This window comes from Dicentrarchus labrax, unplaced genomic scaffold (genome assembly GCF_905237075.1).
Source record: "Dicentrarchus labrax unplaced genomic scaffold, dlabrax2021, whole genome shotgun sequence".
Classification (NCBI taxonomy): domain Eukaryota; kingdom Metazoa; phylum Chordata; class Actinopteri; family Moronidae; genus Dicentrarchus; species Dicentrarchus labrax.
In genome coordinates, this window is record NW_026136713.1 from 7,600,627 (window position 1) to 7,616,214 (window position 15,588).

Here is a 15,588-nt window from a genome sequence, read left to right on the forward strand (position 1 = left end):
GCACTGCAAACTACAGTCTCCAAAATGACCCCAAAGTTGAATTAACGACTCTGTGCGGCAAAAAGTGAACATTATAAATTTCACAAAGGTAGGATTTGTTGTCTTTGAGCTAGGTGTACCTAATAAACCGGCAACTGAATGTGTAATGCTAATTATAAACTCTGGTCTCTGTCTTCTTGCAAATAAATGTAGGTTATTTCTTCTAGTTTCTTGTTTTGTTTTAAATACACAGCTGAATCATATTGTCAGAATGACTATTTTAATAGATAAAGGGTCAATAGAAGTTTTAAGCAAACCAAAATTGAGCATTTAATATGTTATTAAGCATGTTTAACATCTAGAACAATAGGTCAGATTGTTCTCTTTTGAAGGTGAAAGAATGTCTGATGCACCATTTTATACAAATTAAAATTCTTAAACTTTTGGATTTCCACTAGAATTTAATATGTAAGTGTGTATATTCAAGTTTATATGTGATATACTATGTATACTTGACGAGCAGATACAGTACTGGTGGTGTAACTTTTTCCTCTTTTGTTTGTTGTTTACATGTCTGTGACTGATGGATGTATGAAAACTGATCAGACGGCGACATTCATTGTTCATTTCTTTTTGCTTAGATTGTTTAATATGTGAAGGTGTTTTGTATCTTTTAACTGTATACAGCCTATAAGAACAGTTGCAGTTGCATCATAAATAAAAAATTGAAATCCACGATAATAATACACAACGATATATCTTCATCTGTATTTTAAAGTCTCTTTTAATAAGCATGGGTTTGTCTTTTAAAGATAGACTAATAACAAGTAGAACACAAGGCTGTTCAACCACATGTGCATGTTTGTGTGTATGATTCCTCATGAGTTTACTTTGCTGCTGTAAACAAATAAGCTTAGCAAGTGTTGCAACGACAGTGAGATCTCTTGAGTTCTCGTAAGGAAGAAATGTTGGTAAGAAAACATCAGCAGGTAAAGAACATACATTTACAGTAATTTATGAATGGAAAGAAAAAATAAAAAGTCTGTTAAAGCTGCCTTTGTAGCAAAACACTATCTCCACAGTATTTAAAATGGCAATAAAAACACATCACATTTCTTTGGATTTTATCTGAATTGTACTCCCTCACTCGTCTTCCTCAGCCTGTGAAGACAGATAAACAAATCTTCCTCTGTTGTGTCTTCCAGTGACTGAAATGAGGCAGCAGTTCAGAGTGTAACAGCAGTTGTTTTGTCCAAATGATCCTAAATTTGAGCCTCAGTGTACTTCACGTAACGCTCTTTTCTCCTCCACAGACGTCCTCCTGCTGCCAAGAGGCCAAGCTGATGGCCTGGCCCAGAGAAGTGATGAGGGAGGTCAGACCGATGAGGTAGCCGTCCTCTCTGCTCCCCTCGGCCCACGGCACGTTGTGCTGGAGCTCGCTCGCCTCGGGCATGGGGGTTGTCTTCCCAAAGTCTATCATCCACACGTTGGCCTTGCTGCTGTGGTCGTGGACAAAGAGGAGCGAGCTGCCTATCACCTGACACAGTCAAACACATGTGGATTCATTATAAGAATGTGAATTTCAATAAAGTGAACATAATCTGGTTCAGCAAAAAGACCTCTGGGCTCAATATGGTCTAATTCTTTTCAGACTCCTCTTCAGCTGCTGTTTCTATTCCATGTTTTTCACTTTCAGTAAATATTATTTATAGTATTTAACAAGGTACGATTTGTCTCTTGAGTTAACAAACCTCATGGGTTCTGAAAAACAGTGAACTCTTCAGTGCGTCGCTCAGGGCCAAGAGTCTGGAGTGGTACGCTTTCTGAGAACACAGATGGAGAGAGTTGAGGTTGAGCAGCAACAAATAATGCAGTGGATCTCATCTGGTATCACCTTGTGACCCATATTTATATAATTCATTAAGTTGTCATTAAGTCAATTTATTTTTCAAATAGGCTAGTAAACATATACAATGTTGTTGTTGCTTTTTCTAAACATAAAATATATATTTTCATCCATGCCATCAGAGCACATTACTTTAAAAATAAACTGAGTATGACTATAACTACTGAAATGTGTTTATAAACAAAACAAATTAGGCTTACAAAATGCATTGTTTTCACGTTTACATTTGTGGAAGCTTTCTGATATCTGACTTTTATTTGGACCAAACACTTTGAGATCCATTCCCAACGACTAGGACATGACCCAGCCGTTGAGAAAGTGTGAAACAGTGCACGCATCAAAGGATAACAGATTAGTGTAATACATTGAAATTAACATATTACTGTCAGTTGAAATTAGGGAAATAAAGAAAATTAGGTGAATGAGAAAGTATTTTTTCTGTTTTTGTTTTATTTTGAAATGTCCAGTTCAACACAATTTTAAGTACTTCATAAGTACTTGTTGATTTAGTTTTTATTTCATTGATTATGTATTGGAAGCTGAATATGGTCCAATTACTTCTTTACTCCGTCCACAGGGCAACAACTGGAGGCATACTGAAACTGAACAAACAGCTACATTTTTATTCAAGTTCAGATTTTCAGTCTGTTTTTGTTAGGTTAGGTCAATGATTTCTTGTTTTTGTTCTAGATCAGTTTTCTTAGAAATCATGATTTGATTAAGGACATGTTCTCTAGAGAAAGAGTGGTGTAATAGTAATGACAGAACTGACCAGGATTTCCAGTTGACTCCTGGTGAAGTAGAGCAACGCCTCTGTGACCTGTGCTAAAGTCTGAATTTTCCTGAAGTCCCGCTGGACGCTGCCGTCCTCCATCTGACTCACAGAGAAAGAAAAACAACAGCATGGATGGGGCACATTTAATAACCTGTAGAGAACGCAACAGTTCAGGTAAATGGGTATTTTTGTGTAACATGAGGTGTGCACTGATATCACTGTTCTTTACTCTACCATGATGCCCTCTATCCTGAAGCCCAGCGTGGACGTAGAACTGGTTGTATCCCTCCACTGAAGGTATCGCCACTTGGTCACCGCTTTCTGTGTGTGTTCCTCTGCTGATAGAGCCGATGGGTCTATTTTCATCATCTTCTGGTACATGTCACTCCTCAGGGGGGCCTTGACCCGGGCTTTGGTCAGTTCATCCTCCTGGTATGTCCTGAGAAGGAAATTTATAAGACCTTTGTGAATTACATCCTCACATCCTCAAGATCAGATGAAATCCATGCCTTGAAGTAATATTTTATATTTTACATTGATGCACTCAAAGGCAATAATTAAGGATCTGTAGGTAAAAGGGTGCATGTAAGGTGAAATATAACCAACATAGAGGCCAATATGAAACTTTGTATGGATAAATGTCCGTTAATCATTCAATTCTCATCTTCCACATCATTCTACTGCTGTAGCCTCAAAGCCCCTCATCTAATTGTGAGATGAGGGGCTGCAGTAGACAGTATAAGCCTGCAGATTACCCTACCCTGGTCACCTCTGGTATAAATAAATAGAATAATGCTCTCAAACCTACCTGACTCCCATCTTGCAGTCCATAATGACTGGTCTCCTCAGACCGCTTAACAGGTCCTCCAGGCGGATGTAGCATAGATCCCCCCTGGTGTCCAGGCCATAGTACTGCGGGACAAAGGGTCTCAACGGGTCTCTCATCAAGGAGTCCAGACAGTTTGCCTCCACTTCACTGTACAATTTTAACACCTCCCCTCCTTCACTCAGCTGGAAGTTACCTGGTAACAGCATGAAAGGGACAAAGAATAATTAGTTATCTATGTTTTTTAATAAAGCAAGAAGGCTGACTGTGGATGTCATCTGAACTCAAGACCACCCTTCCATTTGAGAGGTCTATTCTCAAACAGACTGAATTTATGATGGTCCAACGAGACACAAGTTTAGAGTTTAGATTCATTTGTATATCTGATCACAGTAGAATAGGCTGAACTGTAACATGCCTTGATGTCCAGCCAGCTGGACCCAGGAGCTCTGCCGCCGCAGCGACCAGTGCATCATGGTCAGGTAGGTTTTCCAGGTGCGGCACTGAGGCACAAGAGAAGAGCAGATTATGTTGTGCTATCTTCATGTGATGCAATCATTCAGAAGGGAATGTGTATGCTGTTCCTGTCCACTGCATTACTGTCTGAAGTTATGGAGCCTGGGGCCTATATCCCAGCATGCATTGTTTTCTAAGAGGCAGGTTGCATGTTTGACAAGTCAACAAGTGTAAAGCATATGGACAAACACATTCACCTGCAGGCTATTCAGAGCTTACAAATCACCTAAACCTGAATGTCAACATGCATGCAAGAGGAAAAGCCCCAGCCAGCAGGCAGGGTTGAACCAGGACCTTGTTACTGACTGTGACCGATTATACATTATACATGATTATACACCGATTATATGACTAGGTTCTCACATTTAGGGAGTCCTGTGTGATTTGTCTTGTCTACTAATTTTCCAGTCCTCTATAGGGATGTAAAAAAATATAAACAAATATAATATCCTGATATTTTATTTTGGGAAAGCCCCGACTTCTAGATAGCAGTGTTGTAAATTTATACTGAGAACTATGATACTGGACGTTACACGGACTGTGATAAATACAAATGCAGATTCCACTGTTCTGGCACAGGTCTTACTAATAATGGCTAATGGCTTTGTTTAAGTGCCCCAGTAAGCCATGACAGTGTGACCTTGCATGCAGGACCCTGAAAGCAAAACATCTAAATGTGATTCATTGACATAATTAATTAACTGTATAATTTATTATTATTTATTCTGTGACATGTCAAAATATCTGCTGTGAAAAGGGCCAATGGAGGAGGTCATTTGTTTGGACAAAAGCGTGTGCCAAATGAATAAGTGTATGTACATTTAATTCTCAATTCTTTGGCCACCAAGCTATGAAAATATAACTCAAAGACATTTGTTTGGGCACATTATACAGTAAAAACCCATCTTAAGTCCTCTGTGCCCGTCAAAAATTGTTCTCAGTTTTGGTGTTTACAAACAGCTCATACCTCGACAGTTATGATCTGTTTTGTATATACACAAAACAGCTGCCACCAGACACAGGCATGGTCATTGAAACACCAAAAAACCAAGGGAAGCTAACCTGAGCATGCTCAGTGGAGACACTGTTACAAAATGGCTTTCGAAGAAAATGTCTCTATTATATGATACGAAACGATATTTGCACCATAAATGTGTTGTTCTGAAGATGTTGATTTCTCATTCCTGTGCAGCATGGCTTTATTCAGTCCTTACAGACTACTGTTCACTGTCTGACAAAGCAAAATGTAGCTTGCACTGAGAAAATCCACTGTCTACTCTCATATCTGTAGCAGCAGCAGCAGCAGCAGCAGCAGCCAGGCATGCAAACACCATTCAAATCTAACCTTGTCAAAGTCCTCTTTCAAGCCCATGCAAATCACCAGGACCACAGGTGCAAAGAACAGTTGAGAAATATAGTTTTAAGCCTCTTCCATGGAAAACCAGAGCAGCCTCATGCACAGGCGTGATGCCAGAGCACATATTGAGACAGCAAATGCCAGAAAATTAAAGTGTATTTTTAAACTGCATCCATTCATTCTGTGTTTATCTCAGTGTCAGTTCTCACCTTCTTGAACGCCCTCCTCTTCGAGCTAGCATCCTCTCCTTCGCTGAAGACATCATCGCTCTCTGCTGAGGAGAGGTTGATGGAGGAGCAGGAGGAGGTTGAGGAGGACGATTTCATAAGCTTGGAGAGGATTGGATGTGGGGAGGACCACTGATGTGTTGTGGAGCCTGCTGTCATTCCTGGTAGCCCCCCAGACCCTTCATCCTCTAGGGTCACCCCACTCCCCTCGTTCTCTTCCTCTACTGCTGCAACAGGAGAGCTCTTTCTCTCTTCATCCTCGTCTTCTTTTCTCTCTATCTCAAAACTTGAGTTTTTACCTCTCCAGTGTTTCCACTCACTGTTTGAGCCCCCTTCCCTTTCCTCATCAGCATGCGCCCTCTGTCTTCCAGTCTCTTCTACCCTTCTTTTTCCACTCCACCTTGCACTGTCCCATCCATCTGGATTAACTTCATAGCTGCCCCATAACCTCTCCCTCCTCCTCATCTTCCATTTTGCCTTCACCTCATTCCTTGCATGTCTTGTCTTCAACTCAAAGGCCTCTTTTCTGTCTTGGCTGGAAACTCCCTCACTCCCATCTTCCCTCATCGTGTCATCATGTCCGAGAGAGGGTTGGTGAGCGATGCTCGACTCTGAATTGAGCTCTTTGTCCTGCTCTCCGTCCTCTCCAAGTCCACCTATGCACTGACTGTATGGGGGGAAACTTTTTGTGGACTGGAGTTTTGGTCTGGATCTCCCTCTGACCCTCCTGCAGCTGCTGGAAGGGTTGTCACTGATCGTCAGATGTTGGTGGGTCTCATCTGATAGTCTGGCAGAAAAGTCATTATCCATTGTTTGCTTGTTCTCTGTCTCAGTCTTCATTCCCTCCATGGGGTTATCATCTGTCATGTCCATTTTTGAGTCCAGTGTGGAGCGTATCGGCAGCATGCGCCCAACATGTGCTTGTACAAAACAGGGAAATGTTTACAAGACATTTTGAATATGTTTGAGGAAATGAATTTACGAGTCCAAACGCCACTCTAACACATACTCAGCAGTATTTTGAAGCACAAATAGAAATATAAAAACTACAAATTATAATATGTGTCTTACCTTGCCTTACCTTACCTGTGCCTTCCACCTATTAGGTTTCTGTGATAGAAAGCTGTGTGCATATTGGTAAGCTACATCACTCTCTCATTCTCCCCGCTGGTGCCATATTTTGCATGCAGTGACGTTATTGCAGTAAGTTTCCAAAGCTTCATCCAGCCAACTGTGCCGCGGGCCAACAGGAGATCCAGGAATGACAGATGAGACTGTCAGATAGCAGGGTGGAAATAGAGAAAGGTGTCTTCCTACCAAATATGAGTGTGTGCTTTGTGCATTAACTGTTTTAGGGCAGTTTTTCCTGACAACACAAAAACTTAACCATATAGACCACATAGATCTGATGAACACATTTTTAGCAGGTTTTATTGCAACAGTTAAACAAACAGTTGTCTTTTAGAATGAATTTGCAGCCAAGTAATGTACATTTTAAAGATATTTTTATATAGTGAAAAAGATGCAAATGCTTTAATCACAATTGCTCAACTAACAAAGTAACATTGCCGCCAGCGTGATGGTTATAACTTGCATTAAAAGAAACAGATCCATAATCTTACATTTAGCTGAAACAGGTAAACAGGAACTCCAGCCAGTCAGTGTTTAGTATTTTGATATATTTTTGTGCATGCACTTGCCCCAAGCGTATGGAGACCTAATGTTCAATATTAGATACATAAATATGAAATACATATTTGAATGAATATGCATATAAATATGAAAATATGAAATTATTAAATCGATTTTCATTACACTCCATCCAGCTTCTCTTCACAGTAAGTCTGTTGGTCATTTTTATGTCCTCCAGTTTTTCCTTCACAGTACCAATTTTACTTGTGAGTGTTCATTTTATAATACCACTTTTCATCACAAAGTCTATGTCTGTTAAAAGACAAACAAGACTGACACAGATTGGTTATGCACTCATTACAAGAGTCACATTAGTGGCTCTGCCCCATTTGGTCATTATGAAAGAAAATTAACTCTAAGGGGGAAAATTGCATTGTGAAATAAAAACAGAACTAAGATAAAAGAACTTCTGAAATAAAAAAAAACTATGGAATTAAATAAAATGACCTGCAAAAAATGATGGTACTGTAAAAAGAAACAGGATGAAAAAACAATTCACTTCAATTCAATTCTCTTGAGTTTCAAAAATTCAAGGTTACATTACATATTTGGTCTCTGTTCATATTCACATGCTATTCTATTTAATAATGTTTAATAAAGGTAATAAATGGGCACTGATAATGACAGATTTGTAGTTAGTTCCCTAAATCACAGGGTCCTAATATTAAAGCTGAAGCACCAGTGAGAGGCAGCTCAAACAGAGCAGCTCAGGTCATCCCCCAGCATATTTGTCAGTGCCATATCAATGCTTTCTTTCATTCTCAGCCATATATTTCTCTTAAATCTTCATCCTTGCATCTTGCTATCAAGATGGCTCTCCACAGTTCCCCCTTCTCCATTATTAATAGCCTCAGGATGCCCCTGATTCATTTACTTCAATCTGACCATGTATCTCTCTGTTGTGCACCTCTGTGCCGTAGCCAAAGTGCAAATGGGGCTTCTCCTGACTCAGATTTGTGGGGGTTATCTGGAGGGGACCCAGCAGCTCTGCAGCACCTGTCAAGGAATTTATTCTTGTAGTCAGTACAAAGTTACTGATGTAAATAACTTGAATAATGTTAAAATTCTCTGTGCCTGTGTTTTTGTACCTGCAGCAGCATCTTTTTCATCCTCTTTCTGGTTGTTGCTCATGTTCATTTCCCTATCTGACAGCAGTCCATCTGTTCTGAGCTGTAAACAACAAGGAAAACAGGCACATAGAGCCTGGTGAGTCTGAGGTATAACTCCTGAGAGGTGTCTGGTAATAATTCACACTCACTTAAAAGCAAACTCAACCCTGAAGCTAAAGACAAGTTAAATATTGTCTGCACTAATGGGCCTCTCCTCTCACCTGCGTTGGAACCCATTCCACTCTGAACAGCAGCCTCATGTAGCTGAGGACGAAGAGGAGACTGAGGAAGATGAAGTTACTGGACACACCCACCAGGGCAGATAGGAGAGGGAAGTTGAACAACAAGTATCTGACAAAAGGACATCAAAGGAAAGGCGTTTAGAATGACAGTAAATGTGCTGTGATGAGGTGTTAGAAAAGGATGTTATCCCACTTTCTCTCAGTTTGACTCCAACTTCTATGGCAGTAGGTGTTTTTCACTCATTTCCTCCAGCAACCCACAGAGAAAACATCTGAACATGTTGTATTTCACGCCACTGTGGGCTGTAAGTGTAGGTGGAAACAAAAGAGAATGAGTTTTTCCAGTGAAGAAAATGTGAGTTGCTTTTTTCCCTCTAGACCGTCTATTGTTAAAGCCGTTGAATTCTGATCTAATGAGGCTGCTGTTGTTGGAGAAATGTGTGTGTCTGCGAAAGATTTTCTGTGTGTCATTGTTGAGCGTTGTTGAAGTTAATGAAGCCCTTACTTTTTCAAAAAGGACTGTCTATTGTTTAATGAGATAATCTATTCAACAAACTATACATTGCAGCCTCACTTTCTTCTCTGTAATGTTTCATCATCAGATAAACTGCATCTTACTGTCAGCTCTCCTATGAAGCATGGCATACACATCTTACCTTATGCCAGTAAAATGTGCATAAATGTAGAGATGAGATGAGTAGATCTGCACTTTGTTGGACAGGATCTCAATGACGGCCGTAACCGAGGGGATATACTGTAAATGAACAAAAAATCTGTTAGGTAGACTTTAATAGAATATTGGCTTTCTATTGAAGCACACTCACACATTCACATTCACAAAGCAGTGCAAGACTCACAGGGTCGTCTGTGTAGTCTGAGAAGAGCTCCACCTCCAGCATTTGTTTCTGCTCAGCGGCTCCACTCAGAAAGGCTGGGAGGAAGAGTAGCGTTCCCAGGTGCCTCAGCAGGTCTGAACGGTATCGCAGCATGCTCTGACCACAGCAAGAAAACACAAGTCACCCTGACATTTAAACCATCACAGGTCACACTCTCCTGGGGATTCATGAATCTAATCTTTTCTTACAAATGTATTATGCCACATCCCCAAGAGATGTTTTCAATGAGGTTGTGTGCTCAGTTTAACAAAAGCTGATCTCAGCTGATTCCTTCCATGGCCCAAAAAATAGAAACCCTTGTCCAATGTTATTAAGTGAAATTTCAGTTTAAAGTAGTTTTTGTTTAAAGAAAAACTTAACTTTTTGACTGTGCTCTATGGTAAGTTTTAGGATTTCACTTAAAGGTTATAGTTTGTGAGGTGAATTAGAATATGGGGATGTATGAATATTCAAAACATCAAGAGCAGTCCAATACAAAAACATCACAAAGTGCCAGGATAGTGCCAGGATGCAAAAAATGTATTTATTAGAGGGCTGTTGCACATGTTTGCATCACAATGTTTTTCCAGATCACTTAGTGTTTAATAAAGTAATTTAAGTCCCCCTTATATTTCGAAATTCACTGTATTTGTATCAGTCATTAGTTCACATGTTTGTCCTGTCATCTCAGTCACCTGAGCACTGAGATCACCTTCTGTTGCACTGGAGCTCCACAGCAAGCATAAGCAGCCCTAATCTGGCTCTGATCAGGCTTAGTGATTAAAAGGTTATTGTGCGTCAGAGCTGTACTCACAAAGCGAGAGCTGGTGGTGGACAGCAGTTGTCTTGTCTGAGAAACACACAGCAATGCAACAGTGAATCAGTGGAGTTTGCAGCAACTGGTGATGAAGCACTATTTGATTGTATGTACACACGTGGCCACAAAGAAGCTGAACAAATGTTAGTGCAACTTACAGAGCGAGCAGAGGAGGCAACTTGGCCTCCATCCTGAGAGAAACAGACTGTCTTGATCATGAACATGCCCAGCTCCTGATTGGACGGAGAATCAGGCATCTCCAGCTGTAGGGAGATCCGATAGGCCTGGCCGAATGTCAGCACCTGTGTTGGCGTTTTAGAAAGTTTAAAGATTTTTTAATACCCCGACAGAGATCTATTCATACACAGGTTCATACATACATGCTTCTTGTTCCTCATCAGAGAGATGTTGGCCACTGGATAAGAGCACAGAAAAGAGGCGGGAGATTCACAGTCTGTCCTGCAGACAAAAACAGGAATGACTGAGTGCAAGAAAGAGGGGAGTCAAACACACACTAACTGTAGTCTGTGTTTTCCTGATGCAGCTGGACTTTACATACTCACCTGTAGTGATAGTGCACAGGTGTTGAAAATGCTGCCATGGGCATGTAGGAGTAATAGAAGCTCCCATATAAAAAGGCAGCAATCCAGAGGAGCAGGAAGACCATAGAGAACACAACAAAGGTCTGTATGACCGTCTGACGGGCACGTGACATCGCCATGACAACAGCATCCCGGAGCCTCAGCAACGCCCGACCAATAAGGACAGATGGTTCTCTGTCATCTCCTGGACGCAAATAACTTTCTTGATTCATAATACCAGGAACAGCTGCAAAACCACAGACAACCAATATCTCAGAATGGTACATTCAACCACATACAAGCGTGTTTTAAAACGTGATTGTAAAGAAGTAATAAAAGGGATCATATCTTCAATGTCATCCAAACAGTTATCTGGTTCTTATGAAAAACAAGAAAGAAATATAGATCAAACATGGTCTGTTTACAGAACTCAGCGTGGTTGATTGGGTGATCATGATCTCATGAAGCCATGGACACAAACACCACTTTGAAACTACTGAGAGCCGCGAAACCACTGAGTCCAATGTGAGTCACAAGCAGAGGCCTTTTTATATCAGATGACTCTAAACTGTGTGAGCTGACACTCTGATTGTATTACATGTATCGAGAAGCACAGAACTACGAAATGACATATTGTGTCAGTTTGTTTTGACACAATATGTATTGTGTAATAATGTTGGTGGATTAATGGTGTTTATCACTTTTCTCCATTCCATTAACTTAAGAAATGAATCATTAAAAGAGGAAGGGCGTTACGACTTGCTAAACACATAAATGAACACTGACTTGTAGATTTCCACATCAAGAGTTATGCTGGTAAGGATTACACTGTCGGCAAACTAAAGCATTTCTAACTCAGCATCCAAATTTAAATGTCAAGAAAACAGTTTAATTAAAATGTCCATGTAGTATCTAACAGCAACATGTCTGCACTCTGTCTGTCTATAAAAAAACTCACCTCTAGCCAAGTATGAGCTGTTAGGAAATCACTTCTCCTTCCCCCCGAAGTCTCTTGCTCGCTTGACACTGTCTTGATGAAATGTTGTGAACAGAAAACCCCTACAATAACTTATCCTTAGCTCCTAAAAAGCTGCCATTGGACAGGGTTTAGCCCATCCCATATGAAGAGAGATGCTGCTGCCAACTGGAACAGAGTTCTCAGTGTTGAACATGACACTGACAACAGGGCCAAAGCCTTTTGTTTTTTTTAAAAGTTATTGATACATTGTCTTCTCTGACAATGTTGAATGATAATTTGATTTCAAGGACAGCCTGTATTTTTAGTTAATTCATTCATTTTGTTTTTTCATATCCTTAAACTGGCTATTTATCCTCATTGTTGAAAACATTTATTTGCTGAATTCTCTGTTTTCCTGCTTTTGTGACTTCTTCTTTTCTACAGCTCTAATTTCCCCATTTACCATTTTGATTTGGTGTGCGAACAACAAAGGTTTCTTTCATAACAGAAGGACATTTCTGTGACCTTGACCAGGATAAATGAATTAGAGTGAATGGATAAATAGTGCAGATACTTTCATACCAGGGGAGGATCTAGAGGGGTGGCTACTGAAAAAAAGTCTGTCCACCCAAGCTGCCCCGAGTTTGGTGTCAAATGCTGTCAAATTTAACATAATTATTTTGATTAATTTAAAAAAGTTATGTTCAAAAAACAGAAATGAACCCATAATTTAATGATATGTTATAGAAACATTTTAGACTAAGTTATAGGCTTAAAGGGGAATTTGGCAACTATTTCAACTTAATAAACCCGTTTAGAAATCATTTGGATGGTTAAATGGCCTGTTCCGGTGTTAATGGTGACTTTCCCCGCTCCCCCTAGCGTCCCCAGGCGGAAAACCAACCTTGCAACTTTGGGACTATACCGTCCTGTTAAGTTCGAAATAGGAAGTATTGTGAGAAGTGAGAACGAGCGAGAAACACAAACTGCTTTACGGCAATTCCACATAAACGCAATGTTCTATGATATTGTGTATAATGTATTACCCACCTCGGTAGACATTGTTCAATGAACACAGACAAGTATTTGGAAAAATATCAGTAATGTTTTGACTTAAAATATCTTCATTAGGGAATTTTCCAATCAAATATTGACATATTTGATTGTTTGATACTAAATTAACATATTTATGCCACCTGTAAAGTCTCCATGCCACCCTCCTGCTAAGTAAAGGAGCCAGAAAAACAGAATAAATAAATAAATTCTAAGAAAGAAAGAAAATTTAAAGTGAGTAAAATAATCTCTCACCAACAGGGGGAGCCATCCTCCGGCAGAACAGAACAATCCCGCCAAAACATCTTTCAGCGTAGAAGAAGACGCTCTCGACCAATCACACGCAGCGACTGACGCAAACCGGAAGCGGTTGAATTTAACGTTACATTTAATTTCACAGAAACTTTTGGAAAACTACCGAAAGGTAATGTTGGAGTCGTGTTTCTCAAGTCCATATTTAAGTCATTTAACAAATGTTTAACAATGTGTAAGAGAAACTGATAATATATATGACACAATCTGTAATAGTTGTTTATTGTAGGTTTACACTGGTTGTTGTCAAAGCTAGCTAACGTCGCCATGACAATAACAGTTATTAAACATTAGACAGCTAATGATACAAACATGTATCCCCAAAAATATATAATTAATTATATATATATATGTATGTATATGTATATATGAAGAAACTGCTGTAATCACAGTTGGTATGGTTACATTTACGGACACAGGTGACACCTGCAGTTAATCAATTATCATTACTATAATATTATATATTATATTGATTATTATTCCCACTAATCGAGAAAAAGAAACAGTTACAGTCAGCAGATACTTCGGGTTCAGGCTCATATGTCTCAAATCACAGCTAAGGTTGCTGGTCAAAGGAAATGTGGAACAAGGGTGTACTTGGGTGTCATTAATGTTTATGTCCTCTCTTCTGTCTTCTGGTTACAGGATGTCCTGTAACACAGGTGTTATTCGTGTTCAGGTGTCATCTGTAGGTCAGGCACAGCGAGCGCCAGTCCACCTATTGCCCTGTGAGATTGAACACGACGGTCCGGCCCAGGTGTCACAGTACCTCACTGCCACCACCAAAGACTGTAAACAAGGTGCACTGTCAGATTGTTTTTGTTTTGCATAGTTTAAAGTCTCTCTACCTGTAGACTAAAGCGAATTGTTACAGTGTGTAGTTAATATAAAACAGAGGTGGAGATGAAACAGATGATCACGAAATGTGGTGATTTTCTTCACTCTTACAAGATATCTTAAAAGCTGTCTGTACACTAGTGACCGTGTTTTAATTTGACAGTCTTTCAATGTTCCAGCGTGAATTTTCAGATCAGTTAAAACAGCTAAATGTACAATGCACAGCTTTTGTAAAATTATATGATTTGATGATTTTAATATTTACTTGGCAATTCAGGACTTCAACTAGTCACATCAAATAGATTTAAAAAGTCACATTTTTATCACAAAGTTATTTTAGTTGGGGATAAACATCTGTAACAAATCCTTTGCGTATTTTTCCCCATTACAGAAAAGAGAGTGTCATTCAGAGGGCGTGGGTTAAAGGGACAGGAGCTCAGCTGTCCACAGGGCTACACTGGATTGGTGCTGAAAGAGATCAACAAGCCCGGCTCTGACCAAGAGGTAACCATCACTGATATCATCTTTCACATAAAAAAAACTGTCTAGAAGTGATCAGGAGTCTGGGTCAGTCAAACATAAGGCATAGCACTGACTGCACGAGCCATAACATCAGACATGCAGTTGTGTGAGTGAGGATTTTGTAACAACATTGTGTTGAATTGTGTGTGTGTCCAGGACAGGACAGTGAGGTTATCCTCTGTGTTTGACAAGCTGACCTACTGGAACCTGGAGACGCCTCCAACCTCTGACGACACAGTTGTGATGGCGATGGATTGGCCAGAGTTGGCTGATGCGGTGAGTTTCCTTTTTTTGCAGCTGACTTTAAAATGGTGGATTTAATGAAAGACGAGTATAACCTATGTCACACATTAATACAAATGTAAGTTTAAACTCTTTGAACAACATAAATCATAAGTGTACTTTTGTGGTGTCTAGAGGCGGTTCCTCATTCTACTCAGTAAAGTAAATTTGTGGTGTCCCTGTACACTGATTTTTGTTGTGAGTAGATAATCAAAGCCAAATACAATAATTAAGTCTGCAACCTAATAACATTTTGATTCCTCTTGCATCCTTCAGTAATAACTGAGTCCAGATGCTGATAGTCTGTGTGACATGTAGATACAAAATGCTTTAATTAAAAATGTAGTTCTGGGTTGCATATTTGCCTTTGGAATAGTGTTGTGGCCCTCTTCTTTTATTCCCCCCCTCAGTTTAACAAATACTGTCCAAATTGGAAAAAACCCATCTACATTGACAATAATATTTCATTAGAATATAATTTGAAATACAAGGACACAGAGGAAGATAGATTTGTAGGTGGATGCTGATATTTTGTCTCTTCACAGCTCCACGGACCGATAGAAGACTGATGAGTGGAAGGTTGTCACCTCAGCGTTTACTAGTTCAGTGTCACAGAGCCATGAGTGACAGATGTTTATATTTTTGTATATGTTTTTTTTTTTTTGTAGTTAAGTAAAGAAAAACAAAAGATAATATTGACTGACCAACTTGTGCATTGTGTG

General features: G+C 39.7%; 3 protein-coding genes across 6 annotated transcripts; 1 reads left to right on the forward strand and 2 right to left on the reverse strand.

Annotated features, from left to right (window-relative positions):
• Positions 1 to 745: 745 nt before the first annotated feature.
• si:ch73-22a13.3 (inositol-trisphosphate 3-kinase A) lies at positions 746 to 6,881 on the reverse strand. 3 transcript variants are annotated; one of them, XM_051420768.1, is made up of 8 exons: positions 6,668 to 6,881; positions 5,569 to 6,506; positions 3,905 to 3,989; positions 3,469 to 3,682; positions 2,895 to 3,099; positions 2,658 to 2,759; positions 1,731 to 1,802; positions 746 to 1,516 (listed from the first exon to the last, which is right to left on the reverse strand). In XM_051420768.1, the coding sequence occupies exons 2-8, from the start codon at positions 6,490 to 6,492 to the stop codon at positions 1,265 to 1,267; spliced, it is 1,854 nt and encodes a 617-aa protein (XP_051276728.1). In that variant the 5' UTR covers positions 6,493 to 6,506; positions 6,668 to 6,881; the 3' UTR covers positions 746 to 1,264. The 3 variants fall into 3 exon arrangements, with proteins under 3 accessions (XP_051276728.1, XP_051276727.1, XP_051276726.1); XM_051420767.1 differs by having other exon boundaries at positions 6,658 to 6,881; XM_051420766.1 differs by having other exon boundaries at positions 5,569 to 6,881.
• A 118-nt stretch (positions 6,882 to 6,999) lies between these two features.
• Positions 7,000 to 12,112, reverse strand: LOC127375009 (seipin). Of its 2 annotated transcripts, XM_051420769.1 has the most exons (10): positions 11,861 to 12,111; positions 10,885 to 11,149; positions 10,702 to 10,780; positions 10,480 to 10,623; positions 10,319 to 10,354; positions 9,487 to 9,621; positions 9,286 to 9,383; positions 8,609 to 8,738; positions 8,367 to 8,448; positions 7,000 to 8,274 (listed from the first exon to the last, which is right to left on the reverse strand). In XM_051420769.1, the coding sequence occupies exons 2-10, from the start codon at positions 11,133 to 11,135 to the stop codon at positions 8,129 to 8,131; spliced, it is 1,101 nt and encodes a 366-aa protein (XP_051276729.1). In that variant the 5' UTR covers positions 11,136 to 11,149; positions 11,861 to 12,111; the 3' UTR covers positions 7,000 to 8,128. The 2 variants fall into 2 exon arrangements, with proteins under 2 accessions (XP_051276729.1, XP_051276730.1); XM_051420770.1 differs by lacking the exon at positions 10,319 to 10,354 and having other exon boundaries at positions 11,861 to 12,112.
• Positions 12,113 to 13,241: 1,129 nt separating this feature from the next.
• rnaseh2c (ribonuclease H2, subunit C) lies at positions 13,242 to 15,573 on the forward strand. The gene is made up of 5 exons (XM_051421023.1): positions 13,242 to 13,337; positions 13,871 to 14,025; positions 14,454 to 14,566; positions 14,741 to 14,860; positions 15,412 to 15,573. The coding sequence occupies exons 2-5, from the start codon at positions 13,872 to 13,874 to the stop codon at positions 15,433 to 15,435; spliced, it is 411 nt and encodes a 136-aa protein (XP_051276983.1). The 5' UTR covers positions 13,242 to 13,337; position 13,871; the 3' UTR covers positions 15,436 to 15,573.
• The last annotated feature ends 15 nt before the right edge of the window (positions 15,574 to 15,588 follow it).